Below are 16,361 nucleotides of genomic sequence, written 5' to 3'. Positions count from 1 at the left end.
TTACATAGCTTTGAATTTCCAGGGATTATAATAGGAAATTTTTCACAATATGGAATGGATGAATCATCTAAACGTCCATTTACACGCATGATTCGTGCTTCATCTACAAATGGGTTCAAAGTTAGTAGTGAGCCCTTTTTAGAAATTGGCATAGAATTGGAAAGAGAGTCGTATTCTTCCAAATAGAATTTACGTTGTGATAGTAAAATGAGTCTAGTTTTTGTAAAATTTAACACTTTCAAAGTTAAATTGATTGAGTCAAATTTATACTGTAGATTGTATACTTTGTGTGTACAAAAGAAAAATCTGAAAACATAAGAGATGACTCTAAGGGCCCTTGTGTATGACGAGCATCTTTGTAGAATGTCGCCTTAATCTGAAGTTGTGTATAATATTTGAACAACGTGTTTTCCTAAAGAACAATTAAATGGTTTGATTTTAGGCCAATTGATTTCGGGAGTAGTGAGTCATGATGGTCCGTTCCACCAGAGCAAGTTCGAGATTAAATCCTGGGTACTGCAGCCTCGAGTCCCAATATCTTCAAGATTGTCGTTTGTGGGCACATGTCTCTGTATTTCACTCGGGGTATTTTCATGAATTTGTGACGTACGGTTCGCCATAAATGTTTCCCAAGTCCAGTGTGGTTTTGATAACCAATCTAATACAATAGAGGAGTCGGTCCGCAGAGTGATGAGGGTGTTATTAAAAGTGGAGATTGTCATCAAGTACCTCCAGCCGTCTTCATGGTCCATTCGCCGAAAAGAAGAACGAACAAACAAAATCCACAATCCGGCTCGAAGGACCATGAAGACGGCTGGAGGGGGTTATGGTAGAGTATATGGAATCTTAGAGAATTAACCTCCAAACCTCTATTTAATTTGTGGACTGTAAATTATAGGAGCAACAATATAGAGGGGGCTTTCAATAACGTGAAGCTTGAATCAATCCACAATGCTCTCAGCAACGCAGGCATTTCCTCCATCCTTGTGGAATGGATTGATGAAATGCTGAAGAGTAGAATCATCAACTCATGCACAGGAGAGAGTTCCGTGAGGAAATCTGTTAACAGAGGCACTACGCAGGGAGGAGTTCTCTAACCCCTGCTATGGCTTCTGGTAATAAATGAAATACGTGTGTGCTTCGACCGGCTGAAGATCAAGGTGGTTGCTTATGCTGATGATGTGGTTGTGCTGATAAGTGGCAAATTCCTGCCAACCCTTTCTGAGCTCATGCAAAGAGCCTTAGTACAGCTTGCAAACTGGGTCCTGAACAACGGTCTGGGAGTAAACCCGGAAAAACAGAGCTTGTACTATTCACTAAGAAACGCAAAATTCCCAATTTCGAGCCTCCAGTCCTGGACGGGGTGGCCCTGGAACTTTCTACGGAAGCTAAATACCTCGGCACTATTCTGGACCATCGCATGTCATGGAAAAGAAATGTAGAGGAGCGAACGAAGAAAGGACTAATGACACTCTATTCCTGTAAGAACTCCATTGGGAAAAACTGGGAATTGATACCACAGGTCATACCCAGGCTGTATGTAACCGTGGTCCTGCCCATACTTACCTATGGTGGACTGATCTGGTGGCAAGCTCTTGGGAACAGAGCGTTACTTTCGAAATTATCGAGTGTATCACTGCTGATTACCGGATCGATTAAAAGCACTCCTCAAGCTGCTTTAAACGTCATCCTGGATCAACAATCTTTGGACATCCTAATCCAGTTTCAGGCGGCGAGAACTGCTTTTAGATTCCGGGAGTCAGGGTGTTGGCGTGGTTCACACTTTGGACACTCGAATGTCCTAAAACTAGTTGATAGTCGACTTGAGTTAGGTGACAATGGTTGCGTAAGCGATTATACGCCTACCTCATGTAAGTTTGACTCCTTAACTGTTATCTTCCCAAGCAGAGACGCATGGGCTGAGTGCATATCTCCTCTGGACGGTCTGGCAATTTACACAGACGGGTCCAAGATGGAAGAAGGTACTGGCGCTGGCGTCTACTGCGAGAATCCACTAATTAAAACCACATATAAGCTTGACGATAATTGTAGTGTTTTTTCAGGCGGAGATTCTTGCTATCGAGAAAGCAGCTGAATTGGTGAAATGGCTTGAAGGCAGTCTTACAGGACCGGTGGCTATATATGTCGATAGTCAAGCGGCCCTCAAGGCTCTCAAGTCACGGACCATAAGTTCAAGAGCTATTATTGATTGTAGGAGAGGTCTGCAGGATATACACGATACCGTAAAGCTATGTTGTGTTCCGGGTCATAGCAACGCCATGGGAAACGAGGTAGCAGTGAACTGGCTCTAGGTCTATCGACTTATCAGTTGATGAAACCGTCCGGCCACCGATGTGCCACTACATCGGCTAACTTCGGGAGATCTTCAATGAGAAAGCACATCAAAGACGGCTATTGAAACCTGGTTGTAGGGTATCCAAGGCGATCTGGCCTGTGGTTTCTCGTCGAAGAACGGCTTCCCTCCTCCCACTTGATAAGTTAGGGATGAAAATCGCGGTGGGACTTATAACAAGTCACTGCAGAGTGAGGTCCCTAACTTCAAAATGGGACGACAGTGGCATTGACTACTGCAGACTATGTGAAGCGGGGAAAAAGTCCTCACATCCACGATAGAGGGCCTTGGCGAACTCTGAGAGGGGTGTCAACTGGCAGTCATTGGTGTCAAAGAGGTCCCTTTCAGGAGATTGTTGTCAGCGTGGGTGCCACCTCCTCAGCAGACAAAACCCCAATCTTCGGACCAGCACTTGGAATCTGGGTAGGCACAATCCGGAGAATGGAGGTGTTGCCATCAGGCTGTCAATAGACACTCAGGGGCAATATTACCTAAGGACTCGTGAGGGCAAACTACACTTTGGTCTAGGATGGATCAGATTCCGCCTAGGACGAAAGGAGTGGAGGAACGGAAGCAGTAGCCGCTTCGCATAATGCCGATTAATCTACGTCACTGCAAAGCGGCTGCTGCTGGACTTCTTCTAGCTCTCAAGAAATCCGAAGTTGACATCGTCTTGATCCAGGAGCCAGGAACCAGTGTAGTTGCTAAGAAGAGTCTTAAACTAATATTTCTCTCTAATTTTAGCGGAGGTGATATTACTGTAAGGATGGAATGCAGCTCCCAGAGAGCCACCATATTCTCGTCCATATATATGCCATTCGAGAGGCCTGACCCACCGGGCAAGGACGGCAAGGACCCATCAGAGAGCCACCATATTCTCGTCCATATATATGCCATTCGAGAGGCCTGACCCACCGGGCAAGGACGTCGAGAAGCTCGTCAAAGAGATGGGTAGCACTTGCCTCATCATCCTAGGATGTGATGCAAATGCTCACCATTTCCACTGAGGCAGCAGCGACACAAATGCCAGAGGTGAGTCCGTAATCGAGTTTATCTTAAAACATAATCTTAGAATATGCAACAGCGGAAACGATTATACTTTTCAAAATAGAATCAGGGGGAGGTTATAGATATAACCCTCATCAACAAAGACGAATTCCTTATCACTTAATGGTACTCGACAGTCACCATTTAGAAATCCAGGGGAAACCGACTGGAACAAATTCAATGAACTAGTAAGCTCCAAGCTGGGGGTATCACGCTACCCCCAAACAGCGCGTCGCGGATCTGAGTCAAACCACATCGAAATCGATAACTCAATCAAGCCACCCTTGTGTCATTTCATGTGTCTCTTAGAACAAGTATACAGGGAGAAGGCTGGTCAGATTTGGAACAACGAACCTGGCTGTAAGGTATCAAAGGCAATCTGGCCCAACCTATCCAAGCGGAAGACCACTTCTCTACTCTCTATGAAAAAAACCGACCTGAAACTAATGGTTGGAATAATCACGGGACACTGCAGAATAAGATCAATGACCTGCAAATGGGATAGAGATGACTCCACGGACTACTACAGATTATGCGAAGATGAAAAAGAAACAGAGACGATTGAGCACTTATTATGCCGTTGTCCAATGCTCATGACCAGTAGAATTCAAACAATGGGTGAACATACAATAACATCTCTGACAACGTTCTGCCAAGCCGAGACGACAACACTTCTTATTCTCGCCAAGGGTCTGAAGTGGCTTCAACATGAACAAAATACAGAACCTTAATGTGGCAAACTCTCCTCACTCGCTCTCCTATCTAAAATAACTTGTCAATGTCTTTCAATCCATAGTACGTACTTAATTTAACTGACTTCTTTCCTTGATACCTTCTATGTAATATATTTCTTTTATTTTCTCCAACCCACACTATAGGATGGATACAATGGACCATAAGGTCTCCGAGTGGATGGGCTGTCCAACACGACAGCTGCGCGTCCTTTAACCTAACCTAAATGTGACAAATATAAGTTACATAGCTTTGAATTTCCAGGGATTATAATAGGAAATTTTTCACAATATGGAATGGATGAATCATCTAAACGTCCATTTACACGCATGATTCGTGCTTCATCTACAAATGGGTTCAAAGTTAGTAGTGAGCCCTTTTTAGAAATTGGCATAGAATTGGAAAGAGAGTCGTATTCTTCCAAATAGAATTTACGTTGTGATAGTAAAATGAGTCTAGTTTTTGTAAAATTTAACACTTTCAAAGTTAAATTGATTGAGTCAAATTTATACTGTAGATTGTATACTTTGTGTGTACAAAAGAAAAATCTGAAAACATAAGAGTTGACTCTAAGGGCCCTTGTGTATGACGAGCATCTTTGTAGAATGTCACCTTAATCTGAAGTTGTGTATAATATTTGAACAACGTGTTTTCCTAAAGAACAATTAAATGGTTTGATTTTAGGCCAATTGATTTCGGGAGTAGTGAGTCATGATGGTCCGTTCCACCAGAGCAAGTTCGAGATTAAATCCTGGGTACTGCAGCCTCGAGTCCCAATATCTTCAAGATTGTCGTTTGTGGGCACATGTCTCTGTATTTCACTCGGGGTATTTTCATGAATTTGTGACGTACGGTTCGCCATAAATGTTTCCCAAGTCCAGTGTGGTTTTGATAACCAATCTAATACAATAGAGGAGTCGGTCCGCAGAGTGATGAGGGTGTTATTAAAAGTGGAGATTGTCATCAAGTACCTCCAGCCGTCTTCATGGTCCATTCGCCGAAAAGAAGAACGAACAAACAAAATCCACAATCCGGCTCGAAGGACCATGAAGACGGCTGGAGGGGGTTATGGTAGAGTATATGGAATCTTAGAGAATTAACCTCCAAACCTCTATTTAATTTGTGGACTGTAAATTATAGGAGCAACAAGACGATGATGATCCACACAAAGAGGAGATGATCTCTGGGTATCAAACAGCTTATGACAATAAAAAGTCAAAACGCTCTGTAGAGTTAAATATGAATCCAGGAGTTTATTAGGCCAAGTGAATGAGTTTAGTTAGTCTTACGATCTAACAAGTGTAGGTGGTTATTAAAAAAATATTTTATCTATGCTGTTAACGTTAATGTTAACATTGCCTTCGCAGGGGAAGTGCATGTGTCATGTGAAATGTACGCACGGTGAATTGCGGAAAATGCCCGATTTAATGGAGAAACACCAAACTCCATAGAAATACACAATTATTGGCAGACTAATGGTATGCATATAAAGCATCAAATGCTTCAAAATGCGTCGATGACGATATTTTATGAGATGCAGTGTGATTTGCGTCTTTCTTTCTTTTCACCAGACGATTGCAGCAATAAAACAGTAAGGCGACAGCTCGTCCTTTTTTTATCCAAAGTTAAAGGATCAAACACCAATAACCTGAATGAATGATTCAGTCTTCATTTGACTGCGAAACTAACCGAACGTGTCAGCTCTACTCAGTGTTTCTTTCTGAAGTGAATCTACTATGAATTCAATACTAAATCCAGCTATGTTCGAAGTTGATAAAAACAAAATTTTCAAAAATATCACCATTGGTCCAAAGTTCTTGCTTATGACAAGAATTAATAGCGATGAAACATTAAAAAACGTTTATCCATTTTTAATTAAAAAAGTAATTGATAATGTATGTGGTGAAGTCGATACCCAGCAAAAAAGTTTGGAAGTAGTGCAATGCAGAGTTATGATTTCAATACATCTTTCGATGCAGTCCACACGGAGTTATGAAAATGCACTGCGCTCGATACATTTTGGAAGCACTCGCCTAAAGATCCCTAGACAAGCAAGCCAACTTTTTGATCCCTACAGTCGCAGTCTTTTTTTCTGGACACAAGAAAGAGTGTTGAAGTTCTAAGAATTTGTTTTATAAAAAATAAAGAAATACAAACTAAAGTTATAACCATTGCTGTAATTCACGAGACGCAAATTATTTTTGAAGTGGAGTTGGAGTTTTTTGGAAATCTGAACTGAAGTAGGAGGAAAAATGAAAAACCATTTGGATGATGAAGCAATATCAATTTCGATGTCATAAAAAGCAGAGTAGAGGAAGTAAACTTAGTTACGATCAAATTTAATGGAGAGTTTTTATAATTTGTGTTAATGTAATAAAGTTAATATTCTTGTTTAACACGAATAAGCAATGTATTTTATTTATTTTGGGATATTTGCAACGGCTTGCATTTTATAACATCTTTATATTGCATTTAAATTCAATGCAAAACACTACATCAATGGCTGTGATTTGGATCGAAAATGGAGTGCATCCTAGCTGTGTGCCGTGGAAGCAAAATGGAGTGCATCCTAGCTGAGCGCTCTCTTGTAAAATTCATAGGTGAATTCATAGGAAAAGATGTACTCCAGCAGCAATTGTTCTAGTGATTTAACTGCATCCGCGGATGCAAACTTTTTGCTGGGTACATGCAAACAACTCTGGAGTGTGAAACGGATCGCCTCATTTTATATTGAGTACGTCCATTCTGTGCCGACCTTAATATGTTTGATGTCGTACGCGATGATATACGCTTACGCCAATCATTAAGGCGGACTAGTGGCAACACTGCAATTGTCATCACTGACAAACCCAATAGCATTAACTAACACATATGTTTGCATGTGCAAGTAAATGTCAAATTGGATCTCACACTGATCATTTTATAAAAAGTTTCGAACGAGGCGGACAAAAAAAAAAAAAATAAATACCCTCGCGCTAAATAAATTTAGTCAGTGCAAAATATATTTATTTTGAAGTCGGCATTTTCTTTTTATTAAACACAGTAAATAAATGTATGCCAAAAAGACTTTATATAGTGATCCACTGATCTTTCTTTCTTTCATACAACGAGACTTCAACAAACAAAGCAGAGTTTGTGATAATTTTCTTTTGCATTTTTATGCAAGGTAAGGAAGAAAACAGATTGGTGATTTATGAGTGCGGAAATAAAATAATTTTTTTTCGATTAGGTTCAATAGTGCCTCGACATCATTATTTTAAATCCGTGCTGTGCCTGCATAATTCCAAATTTGTAACGAGTGCAGTTTACTACATATTATTGGATAAAGTGCCCGAGGAAAAATATTGGATGTGTGACGACATAACTATATTGCACAAGCCACAGAAGACTTCCGCAAAGAAGAAATCCTCCCAAGCGTGGTTTATCTGGACATATCCACACACATAATTTATTATCGACAATCATCTTCAGGGATATTTAGTTTGGAAGAAAAGCGTCTACGCGAATTTAACGTAGACGCTTTTCTTCCAAACTAAATATCCCTGAAGATGATTGTCGATGACAATCGAAATATTGGATAAATAAAAAGGAAAAATAAAATCAAATTAAAACACTGAGTTTTTAATGACCTTCAGCCGAAACATCTACATCAATATTAAAAATTTACCAGGTCAACAATAACAAACAACAACAACATAATATTTCTCTCTTATCGAATTTTTGACATTTTATAAAATATTTGTTTGCCATGAATAACGGTTCATAACCGACCTATTTACATATTTGTATGTATGTAATACATACTTAAACATATTTTTTGGGTTTAGTGAAATTTTTGCCATTTCTGAAATTTTGCTTTTCCTGAATTTCTTGTTTTCTGTACATAACGGTACATAATTGACCTTCATGTACATAAATAGACACACATTTTTTTTATTTATATTTTTTTTGTAAATAACATCCCGTTGGGATTTAAGAAATAGTTTAATGTTTTTGTAAAAGAAGATGAGTGTCAAATATTAGAACACAACCCAGCAAACATTTTTAGACCTGACCCGAATATAATATTTTAATGGGTAATTTTTTCGAGTGCTAGATTATTGAGCTCAATCATCAGGCTTTTTAATAGACTTTTTGGTTAGTGCGATTGCACAAAATGGGGTTATTGTTTTAAACAATATTTTTGACATTTAGCCTTTCTTAGTTTTTCCCTTTTTCTATTTTTTATGTTTAATTAATTTAATAATTAATGCAAATATGCAATTAATTTTTCATTTTTAATTTCAATTATTTTTCTTAAATATTATTATGAATTATGTTCAATAAAATGAATTTTGTTATAAATATGAAATGCTAAACTGACTTCGCATTTAAAAGGAATGTTGGGTAACCAAGGCTTTTAGGATTTGAAGGTCACATTAAGGGACATTGTAAATTAAAGGTACATATAATGTCATAGGTGACAGGGTGGGACAAGTGTACCTAGGTATGACATTAGACCTCGTCATACCACAAATGGTAACAGGTAAGGTGCATCAATGACTTAGAATTGACATTGTGCAATATAATTTAAAATCAAATCTACTTTTTAATAAACGTTTGGTTTTCGTGGCATGGAATGCTTATTTTAATATGTTCGCGCGCTGAAGAATAACGGGTTGAGAACTTACCTCCTGGATGAGCTAGCCAGGCAAATTTGTTATCTTACCATGCCCAAACCGACCTCGTATATTTTTCATACATTTTTATTCGATTTTATGCTTTGATTTTATTCAGCGGATAGCCGGCGCGAAACAAGTGGAGAAATATTAATAAAAACAAAAAATTCAATACAAGCTACAAAACTCATTCAATTAATATCTCTCTAATGAGATAAAAGTTGAAAGAAAATAGCACAACCGCCTAATTGCACCATTTATAAAAATGTTATCTGTGGAATTCCCGAGAATGAAATTTTAAGTGAACTAAAATCTCAGAACGTCGAAGAAGTGCAACAAATTCTAAAAAAAGTAGATGAACTTGTTGAGACTGGTCTTATTATCTTAACTTTCTCAGCAATCAACATTCCTGAGAAAATAAACATATGTAGGTTACGAAAAGGCAAATATACGTCCCTACATATCGATGCCTATACAAATCTGTGCTATATGAAGACGTGGACCTATACAGATGCCTATACAAATCTGTGCTATATGAAGACGTGGACCTATACCGACAAATTTCATGTGGAAAGTTTTATACCCCCAAGGAAGACTTAATACCAAAATTCACCAATTTTGGAGGGATATTGAGGCCACAACCTAAATACCAGAAATCCGGAAGTACTGTTCTATGGGGGCTATATGAAGACGTGGACCTATACCAACAAACTTCAGGCGGAAAATTGTATACCTCCAAGGAAGACTAAATACTAAATTTCAGTCATTTCGGTGAGATATTGAGGCTACAACTTTCAAAATAACAAAAATCGGGAGGTGCCGTTCTATAGGGGCTATATGAAGACGTGGACCTATACTGACAAATTTCAGGTGTAAAGTTTTATACTCCCAACGAAGACTTTATACAAAATGTCAGCCATTTAAGTGTGATGTTGAGGCCATAACCTTCAAAATATTGGAAATCGGGAGGTACCGTTCTATGGGGACTATATGAAGACGTGGACCCATGCGGACAAATTTCAGGTGTAAAGTTACATACCCATAACGACGACTTAATACCACACTTCAGCCATTTCGGTGAGATTTTTTAACCACAAATTCTTGTATATATTTTTGCATATGCTCATTTTATGCAAATATGTCAAAATATGCACGATATGCAAATATGGGCCTTGTATAAGATTTCAACTTTTTTATGTATATTTTTTATTATATTTTAGACATTGTAGTTGCTTATAATAGGTTTTTTAATATTATAAAAAAGTTTATTAAAAAATTTCCACACAATAGCATTCCTCCAACCGACAAAATTATATAATTCTATAAAGTCTTTTTTGACAATAGCTTTTGTTTCTAAAGATGTTGGTTTTTAAGATGTAAAAAATGCAACTATTAATACACAATACCATGTGTATAGAAGATAACAGGGAATAGTTTATAATTATCTTATTAACAATGCACCAATAAATAAATGGAGAGAAATGAGTAGTTGCGTTTCCTTTTAATGAAGTATGTACATTGTTAGGAATTTTTTTTAGAAAAAAAATTATTTTAGCTGCTTCAAAAATTTATAGGATTTACAAGATTAAATAACCAGGGAAACCTTTTAGAAACACCCATTCTTGGTTTACAAAATATTTACACTGAAACTACAAATAATTTAAATTAACTGCAAAAAATGTCACTTGTTATATTAATAAATATAAATTTTATAATGTATTAATAAATTAATATTTATTGTCAGAGAGAGAGAGTTCAGAGTAGCAGTTTCCTAATCTCCTCTTTTTCCGCAGCTTCAGCATAACTTTTTCCATCTGGAGTTTCTCCATTTTTGTCTGCACCCTAAAATAGAAAAAAATATGTATTTAAATAAAAAATTATTTCAAAATATTTATAATAATGACATTGAAGAAATAACATAATTCAGTTATAACAATTGGAGGAAGTAGTAGTGAAAATGTGCATACCGCAATTCGCTACATTAAGAAACATGGTTTAATTAGGAAAGTTGGGTAAAGTTTTGTGCCAGTTTAAACTTTTTCTTTCGAGTTGTCCTAAAACTTCAAAACATTATACACAATCTGTGTGTGTGTGTGTACTGTTTGAACAATATGCCAAACTATTATGATTTTTATACTTATTTTTGAAACTATTGATTTAATCTAGCTCGAGGTAGTGAAATGTGCGTACCGCAATTCGCTACATTAAGAAACAAGGTTTAATTAGGAAAGTTGGGTAAAGTTTTGTGTCAGTTTAAACTTTTTCTTTCGAGTTGTCCTAAAACTTCAAAACAATATACACAATCTGTGTATGTGTGTGTGTGTGTACTCTTTGAACAATATGCAAAACTATTATGATTAGTTGGTTTTATTCGACCTTTATACTTATTTTTGAAATTATTGATTTAATGTAGCTCGAGGTGGTTTCATTTTTGTTTTATTTTTTCAATATTTCGCAATTTTCATGAATTACTTCACCAGGAAATCGAGCAATAATTCGCAATAATCACGTAAAAACATATTTACTTAAAACTAGAGTAGCATCACTACCATCGTATTGTAAATCAATCAAATTCAATGTCTGTGTTGAGTGATCGGAAGGGAATCATTAAATAATAAATAAATAAAAATGGGCTAAACTTACAGAAGTGACGTTATATCTTGTCTAATATTTTTCAACGCTGGACTAATTAATATAGAAAGTTGACGCTGTGAGTTTGTCGAATTCTGCTTCCACATCTTCTGGGGAAAAACCTTTTCCGAATCTCAAAAAAAAAAAAAAAAAAAAAACTAGCTCGGATCATAGCTAAAAGTGGGGAGGATGTTGGCACGACAGAAGATATCAGTATAGTCAGCTCTGGGGATATCTCAGAGGGTGAAAGAATTCCGAACATCGTAAAGACATTGCGGCAATTCGCAGGAATGCCCGGTGAATTTACCTCATGGAGGAAGGCGGTAGATAGGATTATGAACATTTACGAGCCTCATAAAGGAATTGCGAAACTCTTCGCAATCCTAAATACGATAATAGTAAGTTTACATTTACAAAATTCTCTCGATTTAAACTGTCAATTCCATTGATTAAACGTCACATGAAATCCAATGGATTTCAGATGAGTTTTAATTTATATACGTATACGCAAAGGACTTGACAGTTCAATTCGAGTGGATTTCGTAAATGTAAACCAAGCATAAGACATAAAGTTCTGGGAGAAACTGACACAGCTTTGGAGTAGGGATAGGTAATGGTAAGCCAAACCCAAAAAATCGCATTTTTAATTTTATACCAAAATCGAAAAATCGATTATTGGATTATTTTGGAAAAAATACTATAAATATTTATTATTTAATGATTATTTTATTAATATATTAATAATTTTTTATTTATTTTGCTTAAAGTTGAAGAACTTTTTCATTGCTTTGGAGTTAGTTTTTCTTTCATGCATTGGCGCCAATGTTTTTGTTTTGGTTATCAACTGTTATCTTGCTAAATTTTACTAAATGCTGTAGTTTTTCTCTATTTTTGTATCAAAGAGTAAAATCTCTCTTACTCTCTGAAAATAAGTTACTGAATAATTATTACTGAAAAAGTAAAAAGACACAACTATTGTCTTAAAACTCGATATTCGTATTTTTCATAACCACAGAAAATCGATTATAATCGACTATTCGTCGATTTTCGAGTTTTCTTTTGAAACTGTAAAATCGCCACTCAACAATTTATGGGCATACTCGAAAATCGATCACAAGATTATCGATTATGCGATTTTCCTTCCAACCAAAAGTCGACTACGATTTTTAGAGGTTTGACTGCAAAAACTCGATTAATCGAAAGTCTACTTAATTATCCCTACATTGGAGTCATATCGAAGGCCATTAGGAGATGCTTAGTACTATACTTATCGGAAAAAAATTATATTTCGACTTTGGAATATCAGGGACCTAATTACGACATTCGATCGAGTATTTGCTCGAGAATGAACAAATCAAACTATAAAAACCTATTCGCGCAAAATCGATTATAATCGACTATTCGTCGATTTTCGAGTTTTCTTTTGAAACTGTAAAATCGCCACTCAACAATTTATGGGCATACTCGAAAATCGATCACAAGATTATCGATTATGCGATTTTCCTTCCAACCAAAAGTCGACTACGATTTTTAGAGGTTTGACTGCAAAAACTCGATTAATCGAAAGTCTACTTAATTATCCCTACATTGGAGTCATATCGAAGGCCATTAGGAGATGCTTAGTACTATACTTATCGGACAAAAGTGATATTTCGACTTTGGAATATCAGGGACCTAATTACGACATTCGATCGAGTATTTGCTCGAGAATGAACAAATCAAACTATAAAAACCTATTCGCGCAACCACTTGTACATTTACTAAGGTATATGCATTAGCAATTTGTTACAATAATGTGAAACATTTTTTAAAAAATAAATCATTTCGTACAGTTTTCTAGCACAACTTCTTTCCGAAATTATTACACAAAGTATTATTAAATGATTTCAGCAAATATTTACATTTTTAATCAATAATTTTGTTTTTGCTTTAAAATAAACACATTTTTTAACATCTTCCCTCTTAATGTTCTTTGAAAAACACATAGGTTTTCATAGTTCGATTTTTTCATTCACGAGCAAATTCTCGATAGATCGAATGTCGTAATTAGGCCCCAGATGACGGTTTTATGTCAAGGTGGTCAAACAAGTTTTGACCCAGACTTATAGGGACAAAGGTTTGGACATTTTCATACGAGGATTAAATTGTTACCTTCCGAGTTTGTTGAGTATAACGAACCCAACAAGTTGCCTCCGGCACTCAATGCCTGTTCGCATCCACGAGCAAATTCTCGATAGATCGAATGTCGTAATTAGGCCCCAGATGACGGTTTTATGTCAAGATGGTCAAACAGTTACTGAATTTTACATGAAGGTTTACCACCACCTATCACTGATCCTGGATAAGATCGACTGTTTAGAGCTTGGAAGTTTTGACCCAGACTTATAGGGACAAAGGTTTGGACACTTTCATACGAGGATTAAATTGTTACCTTCTGAGTTTGTTGAGTATAACGAACCCAACAAGTTGCCTCAGGCACTCAATGCCTGTTCGCATCCAACATGCCACTGAAAAAGGGCCTAAACCAAATAGAAGCCCACTACCAAATTTTACCATGCAATTCTACCCTCAACAGACGTTTGAGGATAGGAATATTCAGAATGAACAAAGGTGTAGAGGTCCAACTGATAATCGATATCAGACTTTTCAAAATACCGAGGAACTGGAAATATTCCATACCTTCCAGCGATGTATCACTCTGGACAAAATCAGTTTGTTGGACACAGACCTCCTCTTCCACCAAAACCTGCAGTCCCAATGGATGTAGAACAATCCATCCAGACCAGACGAGTGGACTATCAGAATAGTAGAGTTGTACAATCTAGTTCATTTGAAAGATCTAGTTCAATAGCTCAGCTCTTTAAACTGAACTAGGTCAGTAATCTAGTTCATAGTTCACTGTCCAGTTCAATCATTGGGATCAAAATCGTTCACCGACTCTTAATCGGTCGTTTGATGAAAACGCATACATGCACCAAATACAAACAAAAGACTAATATAATTTAACTACTCCATACAAAAATATTACATTTGCATAGTTTTATTGCATTCTTAAAGAAAGATTAATTAATTTTAGAAAAAAACATCCTTCATTTAGGTGGCTGGCAAAAAAATCGTATGTTGTGTGTGTGTGTGTAGAAATTGTCATTGCAAAAAAGCTTTGTGTGTGTGTGTTTCTTTTTATTTTTTCCCTTTTTTCTATTCAAAAAGGCTGATTGAATCTGGATTCGACATATTGTAATATGTTATGTCTCGTATGTTTTTGTAGAAATCTTCATTTTCGGACAGCTATACCATGTACCTTGATCCAAAACATAAACAAACTGATCACATTACAAAGGCATCCCTTAACATAGACGACGCCGTCACTTTATGTATTTGTGAACGACATGTTGAACTAGATTGTGAATCGTTCGTTGATCTTACGGTCACCGACTGATTATAGTTCAGTAAACTATTGAACTATAATGAACTATATCGACTGATCTAGTTCATACGCTCTTTTCAATGAATCGCTCAATTGAACTAGTTCGTCCATGAACTATACAACTCTACAGAATAGACCACAGATGAATCGTGCTATCAACGACAGACAGACGACAAAATTATAAAAATCATCATTTATCATACGCAGAAGCAGCAAAGAGTGTTCAACATCGAGGCCAATGTTCATGAAGATAATATACTAGCTGATTGTGAAGAATCGACAGAACGGCAATATGGAGTCAGCTATGACGAAGAGTACGAAGAGGATCTTGAACAACAAGCAATGGTGGATAACGTTAATTTTTTAGATAAGCTTCTACGTTTCCATACCTTCCATTCAGTATGGAAAATGGCAACGAACTGAAATTCTTAATAGACACCGGATCAAATAAAAATTATATTAATGGCAAACTCATCAGAAACCCTTTCAAAAACGAAACCCCATTTTTGTTATTTCTGTAGGCGGTGTAGTTAATATTGAAAGCCATAGCTTCATAGACATATTCGATTGCAGGACAGGAAAACTAAAATTTTACATCCCTCCTGGCTTAGAGACTTTCGATGGGATAATTGGAAATGAGACTTTGAAATCATTAAATGTTATAATCTGTACGTGGAGATCATATTTCACAATTCTGAAGGATAGAAAATTTCCTTTGAAGGAACTAAAAATAAACGCAATTCATAACATCAGCCTACGTCTGAACCAGCTGAATCGCGAGGATGGGAACGAAATTAAAAAAAAAAATCTGAATAAATACCCAAAGTTATTTGCAGACCCAAACAAAAAGCTCACTTATTCAACAGTAGTACAAACTGAAATTAACAAAACTAATGATAATCCAGTTTATTCAAAGACATATCCCTATCCAATGGTGTAAAGAAATATCGCATGATAATTGATTATATGAAGTTAAACGAGGTGACAAACCCTGATAGATACCCTCCTTATACCAGACATCTTATACCATGTTCATACCAGTACTTTAATTCCGTTGATCGCTCTCAGAATTACGTATACGAATTAACCCGTTCATACGACATGGTGCATACTTCATACCAACATAGTTCATATTTTCATACATTTCGTTTGCTTATTTTAAACGAAGTTTCAACCAAAATTAATTCAAAATTAGTTCGTATGAACTGGAAAAATAATTTTCTTTCCTTCAAACATCTATTTAATTTTAAATCCTATTCTTTTCATTCATGTTTTCTATATTTTCTTAAAATTGTGGTGTTTTCAAGAGAAGGCAAAATTTTCTATGGTTTTAATGTATACTAATCCTTCCACCTTTTACTTTACATTCATGTTTTGCAGTTTTTCTAAAAATGTTGGTTTTTTCATAAATTTTTATATTTTTAATTTTGTCTTAAAAAATTAATTTTTTCGATAAATACTCTCATTTGTTAGAGATGGGACATATTTTATCGTCGTTCGGAGAGTAATATAA

At 36.3% G+C, this 16,361-nt stretch overlaps 1 protein-coding gene across 1 annotated transcript in view; it reads right to left on the bottom strand.

The window, feature by feature from the left end:
* Nucleotides 1-10,449: 10,449 nt before the first annotated feature.
* Nucleotides 10,450-16,361, bottom strand: part of LOC141394400 (CD2 antigen cytoplasmic tail-binding protein 2 homolog) — a 323,405-nt gene continuing 317,493 nt past the window's right edge. The window contains exon 5 of the mRNA XM_073968675.1: nt 10,450-10,632. Within this exon, the coding sequence (XP_073824776.1) occupies nt 10,546-10,632 (87 nt within the window). The 3' untranslated portion in view covers nt 10,450-10,545. The remainder of the gene's footprint in view (nt 10,633-16,361) is intronic.

This window comes from Musca autumnalis, unplaced genomic scaffold (assembly GCF_047663935.1).
Source record: "Musca autumnalis isolate F117 unplaced genomic scaffold, ASM4766393v1 scaffold_2, whole genome shotgun sequence".
In the NCBI taxonomy this organism is placed as follows: domain Eukaryota; kingdom Metazoa; phylum Arthropoda; class Insecta; order Diptera; family Muscidae; genus Musca; species Musca autumnalis.
Note: the sequence above shows the minus strand (reverse complement) of the source record. Positions and strands in the feature narration are given on the sequence as shown.